The 13151-nt window shown below is 35.1% G+C and overlaps 1 protein-coding gene across 1 annotated transcript; it reads left to right on the top strand.

The window, feature by feature from the left end:
• The first annotated feature begins 274 nt into the window (after positions 1-274).
• On the top strand, positions 275-2505 carry LOC131071322 (protein NUCLEAR FUSION DEFECTIVE 4). Its single transcript, XM_058007112.2, has 2 exons — positions 275-949; positions 2242-2505. The coding sequence occupies exons 1-2, from the start codon at positions 275-277 to the stop codon at positions 2272-2274; spliced, it is 708 nt and encodes a 235-aa protein (XP_057863095.2). The 3' UTR covers positions 2275-2505.
• The last annotated feature ends 10646 nt before the right edge of the window (positions 2506-13151 follow it).

Raw genomic sequence — 13151 nt, 5'->3', positions numbered from 1 at the left:
TTAGAGGAACAAAGAAGAATAATTAATAAAAGTAATTAATTAAATAATATTTATTTACTCAATTTGTAAGAAATTAATAGGAAACTTAAAAATAAATTTGAGATTTCTACATAACATTCTTCTTCTTATATGTCTTTTATCATTAGTTTCAAAATATTATATTTTCCATTAAATGTATGTCAAGACATTCCAATGAATAAAGGCTACCTCATTGTTGTCCTCCGAGTTTTAGAACAGGGCTTGAATAGCAGACCATTATATTCAGAATAGATGGATGGCTTTGGTAGGCTGCATATGGATAGAATGTTGTGCAGGACTATCATACGGCTTCAGCATATATGCTGAGGCCATGAAGACTTGCTTTGGCTACAATCAGCAGCAGCTGGACACCATCTCCGTTTACAGCAGCTTAGGGTTTTTGGGGGGCATAATCTCTGGCCTGATAAACCAGTGCCTCCCAGCTTGGCTTGTTCTGTTCATTGGAGCTCTCCACAATTTGACAGGCTACGGGATCCAATGGATGTTTGTATCCGGAAGACTAGCAATCCCTCCATTGTGGGAGATGGGTTTGTTTGCCTTTGTTGCCCGGAATGGCCCGTTATACTACAACACAGTCTCGATGGTGACCTCTGTAAATAACTTCCCAGATAACAGAGGACTAGTGGTGGGTTTGATGAAGGGAAGCGTCGGTCTAAGCAGCGGCATTCTGTCAACAGTATGGAAGGTATTATTTCCAAATTCAGATGGGTTTTCCTATTTGTTAGTGACGGCCATAGTCCCACCTACAGTGGCCTTTCTGGTCATGTCAATTGTGAAGAAATATGAACCAGTAAACTGTAAAATTGGGTCTTCAAGAACAATGAAATACCTGGCCTTGGCGTCTGCACCCATGGTGACTTTAGCAATGTTTTTTATGGCTTCCAGTTTCTGGGATGGACAACCTTTGCAGGTTAGTAATTTCACAGTTTATGGCGTTACTTTTTCTAATATATCACTAGCAACAGAGATTCTTTTTAACTTTCTACAACCATTGGTTAAAACTTTTTAAAAAGTTAACTAGGAACAGTTTTGGAAGGTCCTATTATTAGTTCCTGTCGATAGGCACGATTACTTATGCATTCGTTAGATACAATTTATTCTTTTTGTTGTCCAATCATGTCATTGAATTAAAAAAATCTATTAACATTTCTATAGTTTTCTTATTTTTACATATTTTAATAATATTATCAAAATGATTTATTTCTTTTCCTATTGGCTTATATTTGTTATAGTCATTAGCATAATTTAATTTTTTCCCTTTTATTTGTTCGAAAAATATTTATTTATCTAATCTTAATAGTTCGGTCTGAATAAAATGGGAAAAAGTAAATTTAGAAAGATCTAAAAAAGTCAAAAATCTTATCCTCTTCTTTAATGCAAGGAGAAAGGATCCAATCAGATGTAACCAGTTGTTAGAGAAATGTGGACAAATCTTATCTCATTGAATGTGTCTTTGAATGCAGAGAATGATATGACTTATGCATCCGTTAGATGCAATTTATTCTTTTTGTTGTCCAATCATGTCATTGAATTAAAAATCTATTAACATTTCTATAGTTTTATTATTTTTACATATTTTAATAATATTATCAAAATTATTTATTTATTTTCCTATTGGCTTATATTTGCTACAGTCATTAGCATAATTCAAATTTTTCCCTTTTATTTGTAGAAAAATATTGTTTCTCTAGTCTTAATAGTTCAGTCTGAATAAAATGGGAAAAAATAAATCTAGAAAGATCTACAAAAGTCAAAAATCTTATCATCTTCTTTAATACAAGGAGAAAGGATCCAATCAGATGTAACCAGATGTTAGAGAAATCTGGACAAATCTTATCCCATTGAATGTGTCTTTGAATGCAGAGAATGATATGAAATTCTATTGAGCCTTTTGTTGCGCTGCAATTTGGCAGCCTTTTTCTTGCAAAAATATCAACGGCCATAGCATGAAGCTTTTGTGCAATAATGTAGCTATTACAAATTCACTAGCCAAGGGTTTTTCTTTTTAAGAATCGTATTTAATATTTTCAGTTTGCCCAAGTTTAATTTATGGCTTTTGATTAATTCATTTCTTATGTTAAGAGGCAACTAAAGTTTTTTACGCTCTCACAGTTTTTTTACTACACCAGAATTGACATTTTTTTATGTTATTGATTGTTGATTATGTTTGTTGCTTGCTCTTTTGGCTTTTGTTATGGCCAGGCGGAGGTGCAGCGGGTGGTGGTTTCTCTATAAGCGGGTTTGCCTATGTCTGGGGGCTTCTGTTATGCTTCTTTGGTTAAAATTTGGAAGGGAATGTTCCCTGATTTTTACTTGAAAAAAGTTTTGTTTATTTTTTCAATTGCAGATTTCTCTTCTGCTCTTGGTATAGGATAAAATGATACAAATGGTCTTTTTATATTTATGACGGAGTACTGAATTCACCAAGGATGTCAGGGATTTTGGAGATTCAATTCTCAGATACCTTCATTTGTTTCTGCAATTCTTCTAATATTTCAAAGTCATTACTGTTAAATTGTTTGGAAGTCTTTCTTTTTGCTTGTTAGTGTAGGTTTTTTCATTTTCCTTATGTTAGGAGGTATTTATTTTTCCTACACATATATTATTAAGCTTGCTTGAGTTATTAGGTGTGGTTAATATGAGGACACGTGGCGGAATACATTAGCTACATGTGTAACTCTCCACCTCACATGGGTAGTTGAGTTACACACCCTCTTTTGGCTTGTTGTGCCACCTCTCATAACCACTATTTTATCATTTCCTAAGTGGGTTATGGGGTAGTTGGGTTTCTCACCTTCTTTTGGCCTTATGTGCCACCTTTTATAACTCATTTTTTGTTTTTATGTAAGAAGGTTATGCCACATGTTTTGATATTTACCAAGTAGGTAAAAACCTCCCACCTTTTATGGGGTAGTAGGTAAAACCTCCCACTTTTTATGGAGGTGGGAGTTAATGCACCTCTTGGTTGTATATGCTATTATTTTTCTATATAATAAGCAATATACTCTCACCTTCACTAGTGAAGTGATAGCTCGGTGAGAGTCTTCTCTAAATTCTCTTCTTTATCTCTATTTTTCTCTCATATCAGATTTATCTTCATTCAGCTATTTTGATCTTCGATCATCTGTTGCTTGGAGTTGCATGTGATCTATGACCGACATCAAATCCTGCCTCGATTCTTGCTTCTCACATAATTTAACATGGTATCAGAGCCGTGTTGTCTGGTATAGCTCATTGCTTTTCTGATTTATTTGAGAGATTTGAGATTGTTAGATAGCTAATATTTTTCTTAAAAACCAAGTATGCTTTTCTCCTGCATTTTCATGTGATCTGGAGAATCAGAATAGTTTAAAGGAAAATAAGCTTCTAGTTAAATCTGGTTTTATATATGTGTTCTTTGAGATCTGGGTGATTGCAGCATTTTTGGTAATATTGGAGGCTTCTTTAGCATTTCCAGAGTGTCCAGAAGGCTTGTGAAAATCATAAGTGACTTTTATTTCACCAAATTCAAAGTTTGGAGAACACAGTAAAAAAATCAGAGTGAAATATTTTACTAGAGTTGTTTTCATTTCGGCCCTAGTGTTCTAACCTCCGTTCATTTTTAGAAAAAAATATTTCTGGGTTTTGTTCCCAGCATCGAAAAAATTCTGGGTTTTGGAAGGTTTTTCTAGAAAATTAATAATTTTTGCAGAAATCGAGTTTCAACAAGGCTTAAGCCGTTTTTCTATCAGGGAAATTCAGCAACCTTTCTTAAAAGTTGCATAACTTTTGCCTCGGGTGTCAGTTTTTTGCAAATGAGTACTTGACGGAAAGCTGGAAATGAGCACTCTTCATAATTGCAGGTCTTATTGAAATATTCTATCCTTCTTTGTTAGATATTGCAGGTTGAATCAGCTGCATGTTTTTTTTCCCTTCTATAGATCATATCTTTCTTCTCACAACTCTATTTTACAAAAACGAATAGTTGTTGGAAAGGTATTAAGATACATTGAGTAGCTATAAGGCTAATTTTTTCATATTTTGTGTTAAATTTATATGTATTTAAACTTTCTATTTTGGCCATTAAAGCCTTAGAAAGCATTGTAATCTGATAAAAGCCTTGTAAATGCACTAATTATAAAGTGTCAACCTTGTAATATTGGGGGGGGGTGATTTCAAATACTAGTGGAAAGGGGGGTGTCTCTTGTGTCTTCTTTCTTGCACTCTTCTTGACTCTTTGCAATCTTCTTTTTTGCTATCATGGATGCATCTACAATTCCACTTTTAACACCATATAATTACTTTGAATGGAAATCTAAGATGATAATATATCTAAAAAGACATGGATATCCTCGTGTTACTATGAGACTTGAAACTGAACCTCAAGATGCTGCAGAAAAGATTAAATGGTTTAATAAATGTGATGAAGCTTTTGGTACATTGTGCATGTCAGTCTCTCCTGACCTTCTTTTTCACATTGAATCTGCTACTACACCAAATGCAGTATGGACTACTTTGGGAAACCTCTTTGGTAAGCAGAATGAACTAAGAGGTCATCAATTGGAGAATGAACTCATAGGGTTGAATCCAACCAATTTTGATACTATACAAGACTTTTTCACTAAACTTAAGTCTATAAGATTGTAGTTGGAACAGTGTGGAACTAAGAAAGATGATAAGCAACTGATCTTGAGTATTTTTTCTAAGCTTGGTTCTAACTATTCAGTGTTTGTTTCTACATTCTATGCTACCAAATGTGCCCTAGGTACCACATTCAAAATGTCTTCTTTAGATGATTTTGCTGCAGAACTCACTAGGGAGCAGGACAAATTGGTTCAAATGGGTACAATAAAGCCCTCTAAGTCACATGCCTTAGTTGTAAATCAAGGCACAAAAGAACAGAAAGGGTCTAGTAAGCAAGATAAGAAACAAAAGAACCAAGGAGAGAAGAAGAAAGATCAGAAATCTGCTACTTCAAAGGCAGACAATGAGACCTCTTCATCAAAAGGTGAACAACCTAAGAAGGAGAAAGTCAAGTGTTCTTATTGTAAGAGGCCTGGTCATGATGAACATAAGTGTTTAAAGAAACAAATTGATCACCTTTCAAATCTTCTTGAAAAGAATAATATCAAGGTTCCTGATTCAGTCAAACAAAGTTCATCAGAAGGATCTTCTAAAGACATAGATAAGAGTAAGGGGAAAGGAAAGGGTAAGGCCCTAGTTGCTATTGCTTCACAACCAAATTCTTGGATAATTGATTCAAGTGCTTCACACCACATGGCTTCTTCAGAAGATGATTTCACATCTTTAGAGCCATGTTTTATGCCTTCCATCCTAATGGGTGATGACACTCCAGTTGAAGTGCATGGGAGAGGGTCTGTTGATGTGGGTGAAGGAACATTTCAAGATGTCCTTTGTGTTCCATCTTTATCAACTAATCTCCTATCTGTTTATCAGATCACTCACACTGGTTCTGGCAAGCGAGTTGAGTTCACACCAGATGCAGTGGTAATCAACGAAATGCATAATGGGTCTACTGTTGCTGTGGGAAAAGCAGATTATCATTATAGATTATATCAGTTTTCTCACTTTGTTCCTGACTCTCCTTCGACAGTTTTACTCACTCATGCAGATGAGGTGAGTTGTTTGTGGCATCAACGGTTTGGCCACTTGAACTACCGTTACTTGCAACAACTCAGTCAACAAGAAATGGTTTCAGGGTTGCCTTCTATTCGATTTTCTGATGGAGTTTGTCAGGGGTGCATTCTTGGTAAGCATCCAGAGGAGAAGTATGATAAAGGTAAAGCTTGGAGAACTACACAACTATTGGAGTTGGTACATAGTGACTTGGCAAGACCATTTCCACAACCATCTTTCAACAAGGCTAGATATGTCTTGACATTTATTGATGACTTTTCCAGATATACATGGGTTTACTTTCTCAAACAAAAGTCTGAAGTCTTTGAAAAAAATTTAGATTTCAAAGCTTTTGCAGAGAAACAATCTGGGAAGTTCATCAAGATTCTGCGTACAGATAATGGGGGTGAATATGTTAATAATCAGTTTGAACAGTTTTGTGCTTCAGAAGGTATCAACATGCAGCACATAGTTCCATACAGTCCTCAACAAAATGGTGTAGCAGAACGAAAGAATAGGTCCTTGAAGGAGATGGCTAATTATATGATTCACTCCAAGTCTTTGGCACCTCAGTATTGGGCAGAGGCCATCAACTGTGCGTGTTACATCCAGAACTGAGTTCCTCATAAAGCTGTGAAGGGGGTAACTCCCTTTCAAGCTTGGACTGGTCGAAAACCCACAGTTAAACACTTTAGAGTGTTTGGTTCTCTTGCATGGGCCCACATTTCAGCTGAAAAACGCAAGGCTATGGATCCGTAGAGTAAGCCTTGCATATTTGTTGGATATCCAGATGATGTCAAAGGGTATAGGCTTCTCCATCCCACTACTCATGAGTTGTTCATTGAGAGGAGTGTTCGTTTTGAGGAGAGTTCTTCTAGTTCTTCTTATACCACTTCTCCATCCACTATCACATTGGAGAAATTGCATTATGATGACATTTCTTCAGAGGATCTTAATCCTCCTAATCTTGATGAGGAGTCTTCTTCCTCTACTTCAGATGATGATAGTGATGATGAGGATTCACATTCCTCTCATAGTCATCATTCAAAGGTTGATGATTCTCCCCCAGACTCTCCAGCCTCAGTGCCTCTTTGGGCTCGACAAACATTTGAGTCAGCAGGAGATTGGCTTGGTGATCCATTAGATACTAGAAGAACAAGGTCACAATTTCAGCAAGCTCCACATCTCTTCATTGCTTCAACTTCTGATCCACAGTCCTTTCGAGAAGCTTCAGGTGTTCTTGAGTGGGATGCTGCAATGCAAGAAGAGTTCAATTCCTTGGAAAGGAATCACACATGGGATTTAGTTCCTCTTTCTAAGGGAAGGAAACTTGTTCGATGCAAGTGGATCTATCGAACAAAATTTGCAGCGGATGGGTCGGTTGATAAGTATAAGGCTCACTTGGTAGCAAAAGGTTTTTCCAGGGGTTGATTACTATGAGACTTTTGCTCCAGTTGCTAAGATGAATTCCATCCAACTTGTTCTTGCTATAGTTGCAGCCCATCGTTGGGAAGTTCATCAGATGGATGTGAAGAGTGCATTTCTTCATGGTGACCTTCAGGAGGAAATCTACATGGAGCAACCACAGGGGTTTGTTTAGGATCCTTCACTTGTGTGTCGACTTCGAAAGTCTCTCTATGGCCTCAAACAGGGTCCTCGAGCTTGGTATGCCAAGATGGACTCATTCCTTCTGACAGTTGGTTTCACTCGGTGCCATTCTGATCCGAACGTATACATTCTGCAACAGGATGAAACTCTCACATTTCTGGTTCTCTATGTTGATGACTTGTTACTCACAGGGAGTCACTCATCCACCATTAAAGCAGTGAAAATTGCTCTACATGATAGATTTTTGATGTCAGACTTGGGTCTTCTGCATTACTTCTTGGGAATTGAGATCACTCAATCATCTTCAGGAATCTTCCTTGGACAACCCAAGTATGCACTTGATATGCTCTCCAGATTTCACATGGCTGATTGTAAGCCTGCACCTACTCCATTTTTGTCAGGGTTCAAACTTGAGGCTAAGTGCTCTTCACCCTTGGTTGATGGCACTTTATATCGACAGCTTGTTGGAAGCCTCATTTATTTGACTCATACGAGACCCGACATTTCTTATGCTGTGGGTATGGTCTCTAGATTCATGTAGGAGCCACATGAGTTGCATTAGAAAGCAGCTAAGTGGATCCTCCACTACATTCAGGGTACTCACAATTATGGAATTCAGTATGTAGCAGGTGTGGATATTGACTTGGTAGGATATACGGATTCAAATTGGGCAGGTGATTCTCAGGATCGCAAGTCTACTTCTGGGTATTGCTTCTCACTTGGTTCTGGTCCAATTTGTTGGTCGAGCAAGAAGTAGTCTACAATTGCTCTTTCATCGACAGAGGCTGAGTATCGAGGGGCAGTCAATGCCACCACTGAGGCTATTTGGCTTCAAAATATTCTTACTGAGTTTGGTATTCCAGTTAGAAAGCCTACCATCATCTTTTGTGATAATCAAAGTGCTATACAGATCTCAAGAAATCCAGTTCATTATCAGATGACGAAACACATTGAGATACATATGCACTATATTCGGGAGCTCATTCAGGAAGGCATCATTGATCTTAAGTATTGTTCTACATCAGAGCAAACTGCGGACATCTTCACCAAACATTTCACCGAAAGCAAGTTCCTTCATTTGCGATCTTTGCTTGGGATGCAAAAGGTGTCTACTTCAGGAGGGGCTTCTTAGTCCTTCATTCTTTCTCTCTCTATTTAGGGGGCTCTATTCCTCTTATGGGGGGGCTTCTTCTTTTGGGGGGGATATTTATGTACATGGGTACCTAACATGGCCTCATTTGTCGGGACCCATCTTTTCACCCACCTAAGCTACGCTTAAGGGGGGGGTGTTAGTGTAGGTTTTTTTATTTTCCTTATGTTAGGGGGTATTTATTTTTCCTACACATATATTATTAAGCTTGCTTAGGTTATTAGGTGTGGTTAATATGAGGACATGTGGCGGAATACATTAGCTACATGTGTAACTCTCCACCTCACATGGGTAGTTGAGTTACACACCCTCTTTTGGCTTGTTGTGCCACCTCTCATAACCACTATTTTGTCATTTCCTAAGTGGGTTATGGGGTAGTTGGGTTTCTCACCCTCTTTTGGCCTTATGTGCCACCTCTTATAACTCCTTTTTTGTTTTCATGTAAGGAGGTTATGCCACATGTTTTGACATTTACCAAGTAGGTAAAAACCTCCCACCTTTTATGGGGTAGTAGGTAAAACCTCCCACTTTTTATGGAGGTGGGAGTTAATGCACCTCTTGGTTGTATATGCTATTATTTTTCTATATAATAAGCAATATACTCTCACCTTCACTAGTGAAGTGATAGCTTGGTGAGAGTCTTCTCTAAATTTTCTTCTTTATCTCTATTTTTCTCTCATATCAGATTTATCTTCATTCAGCTATTTTGATCTTCGATCATCCGTTGCTTGGAGTTGCATGTGATCTATGACTGACATCAGATCCTGGCTTGATTCTTGCTTCTCACAGAATTTAACATTGCTATACTCTAATTTTTTTGGAAAAAAATTGACATTTTTAGCTAATTCTGTTCTGAAATTTTTTCCATTATTTTGGTTAAAATTGTATGGAGATTTTCTTTATTTTTTTAATTAAAAATTATAGAAATTATTGTTAAATGTGTAGAATATTTTCATAGCATGCCCGATTCTTCCATAGGCTATCTCCCAATATTTCCTATCAAAGTAAACATTTTAGATTCAAAATTATAATAAATTTACACACCGAAATGAACTTATTGTTTGGGTATAAGTAAAAAATTTAAATCTTGAAATTGATTTAGTGGTTTGGGGAAATGGCCATGGTTTTGACAAATTAAAACTGTTCATATTTTAATATGAAAGTTTATCTGAGACTAAAATGCTAACTCAAGAAAATCACTTGAAATCATTTATTACTATTTATCAGGTAGTCAATTTTTCCTGATGCTTATAGTTTTACTATTTACTAGGTAGTCAATTTTTCCTGATGCTTATAGTTTCAACCTGCAGTTGAAAGACATGGTAGACTGCATCAAAGCTATTGATCTAGCTGTTGTTGTGGTTGAGGAAATTTTTAGACACTAGGCAACTTATGCTTTCCCCACTCCGTATTATGCCGGGTTACTTTTACTTCTTTAAGACCACTTTGTCCAGCTGTTAAAGAATTGGAATCTACATTCTTTTTGTCCGTGCACTACGAGAATGTTGTACCCATTGATAGATACGGATACAGTAAATTCTGGAGACATACTTCTATATAATTCCCTTGAAACGAACAATATTTCACTACATCAAATGTTAGCCATAAGGAGTGTAAATATTAAGTCCCTTCTTCCTTGATGAATGTCATCGCATTCCAACACTAGCTATTAGTGATAACATAGTTATAGAGTGGATTTAATCATAATTACTTTTGTGATTGTATATTTTGCAAGGTTAATTTAAATCAAAACGGTGCAATTATCTTAGGAACTATATAAATACATAATGGTAGATGAAATGGTCATTAAACTGTCACTTATTTCCAGATCAGTATTAAGTTTGAACTTAACTTCACAGTATTTTTAATAGTAAAACCATGCACAAATTCCTAATTAGTAGAGATTAATTATTTATAACATTCCAAAAGAGGAAAGCATTATTGAAATAGATATTATACATACAAACAGGAAGCCCAATGAAATACAGTGATCCATAACTTCAGAAATACCAACAAAATAGCGAATAAAATTTCCAAAAATCATAAATTCATCATTTTTCATGAAAAATCAAATTATTACTTTTTTCAATGTATTTGTATTGGTTGAAAAAAAATTAAAAGCAACCAAATTATGTACAAATAATTATGAAGTATAATGCCCAAGAAATGAGTGAGTTGTAGGAATTTATATGAGCAAATACAATACAATTATACAACATCTATTGAAAAAATTGCAATTAAGAAAGACAGAGATGACCAAAATAGAATTTTAATTAAGAAAGACAGAGATGATCAAAATAGAATTTTAATGAAGAAATGGATTTTATCTAGCTCCAGCAGAGTTGGAGGTCCCTGGTCTTTTGATGGGTACAATTAATTATTTTTACATTAGAAGATAGTATATTTTTTCTTTTTTCAACAAAATTCAAACTCTATAGATAGAATTGATGAGTTCTAAAATTCTATCAGATTAATCTTATATTATGATTTTTTCTTAAATGAAATTAATTTCAAACTATTATTTCAACTTATAATTCTAAACTACAAATTAATTTAAATACTAATTTAATATAATATAACTTTATATTTAATAATATAGTAATTTATCATTATGAGTTGTCTTATATTAATAGCAATTATTTTGAAGAGTGATATCACAACAAAAAAATTTAATTGAAAGATGATCATATGCAACTTTAATAGCAACTATTCCTTACAGTAATATCACGATTGAATTTTCATATTAAAAGAATATCCATTACTACTTTCTATGTCAAATCATGTTCAATAAAAAAATAGCATTTGTATTTATAAGACCAATTACAAACAAAACTTTCTATAATTACTTCTCATGATTTGCTTAATTGCTAATCAAACAAGTATTTTTGTAAAATTCATAACTTACAAATAGAGGAGATTAATGATAGGTTGTTGTCTTAAATTTGTTCATTCAGCAAATTTTACAATTCCTTTCTATGGCATTTATTTGGTTACTCACAAACTCTGATGATACAGAATGCATATGTTTCAAAGGACTCAACCTCAAAGCCTAGTATGAGGAGACCTCATGTCCTCCATTGTCCCAATGATCAAGCTAAACAAAACATTTCATACAAAAAATTATAACACTAATCTAAAACATCTCGGCAAGAACTTGATGCTTTGTGTCTCTTGTTATTATTGCTTTCTTTGAGGGCATTTTGGTTGTTATTATGTATTATTTTAAAACAATAAAAGAAATTAAAAGTTTTTCTTTTCCTTCATTATTGTAATTAAACTTTTAACTGCTAAGTATAAAAATCTTACAATTTTATATTAAGATATAATGTTCCAATATGCATAAAGTGGTGGGTTTTGGATATCCAAAAATCTTTATTTAGGATTTTGTTATCAAGGATTAGTCAAATGTTTTAGCAAATAAGTGTAAAGTCATACCAAGTTCGTTATAAATTTGTGGTAAACCCTTTTATAAATGTGACATCTTCTTTCCAAATATAGGTCAATAAACTCTTTTCACTGTTGTCTTGACAATATGAGTGATATAAATACACACATATATCATCATATTTCTCATATATAGTTGATTCTTATAAAATAGTAAAATGCATAGAAATAACATGGTGGTAAGAATGTAGTTTGAACACCTTAAATCAATAATATTTCATTATTTTAATTCCATATCATGTAAAAAGTTGGAAAAAATCTATCATTTCAAACATTGACTCAAAACTATGTATAATTTCCATCACTAAATGTTTTTGTAGAGCTCATAGTCACGCTTTCTCTTTATTGACTTTTATGCATGCTAATAAAGCTTTATGAATCTATTATAAAAAAAAAGTTATAATGTCTTATCAATTATAAATTAAAAAATCTAGATTTGTCCCAAATCAAGCATTAGTCTTTTCAAATCCTAAGCCCCTAAACATTTTTCTCCCCCATTTAAATAGAAATTTAACACATAGTAACAAAAGGGTACACCATATACAATTATGCAAGAAGGTAACACTAACCAAACTAAAAATTCAAAATCTCCAGCTCTCATCCTCCATGCCCCACTCTTGCTACTCCTACAACCCCTACGTTCACTCACACAACTTTGAGGACTTGCTACTCTTGTTGTTACAACCGTGCCTCCTCCTCAAGTTCCCTCCATTGTTGATGTATCTGAGCCTTCTATGTCAATTAAGGTTGAATTTGATCTGGGTTTTCCTATAGTCTCTTTGGTTGTACACTTTGTTTCTTCACCTTTCCTTGCCAAGAAGGTGGATGTTGGCCCCTTCCCTTTTGGTAGCACTACTATTGGTGTCCCTTAGGTGCAGGTGGTCATAGGGGCTCTTCTATTGTCCATTTGGTCTTGATCCTATGAAGCCATCTACAAGGCCTCATAGCAATGATCAAGGTACCAGATTTGGTCATGTTTGCAATCCGTGTGTGATTCAACCTCTCTCTTGTGCTAAATCTTCTCTCATGGTTGTCTGTGGCTCAAAAGTTGCTAAGAATGAGGATTTCTACTAGCAACAAGGCTTGGTGTGTCATTTGTCCAACCTCTAGCCTACTCTTCTAGACCTACAGTATTGGGTATAGGCTTCCACTAGACCTACAATATTGGGTATATGCTTCATGGAAGCCTATTATGTCTGGTAAGTTTGAGCTCTTCCCCTACATTAAAGGTTTCTTCATTGCTTCTTTTGAGGATCAAAATTTGGTGTTGGGTCAACTTTGGGCATGGGGAGAG

Source organism: Cryptomeria japonica, chromosome 2, assembly GCF_030272615.1.
Source record: "Cryptomeria japonica chromosome 2, Sugi_1.0, whole genome shotgun sequence".
In the NCBI taxonomy this organism is placed as follows: Eukaryota; Viridiplantae; Streptophyta; class Pinopsida; order Cupressales; family Cupressaceae; genus Cryptomeria; species Cryptomeria japonica.
This window is presented reverse-complemented; position numbering and strand designations above follow the sequence as displayed.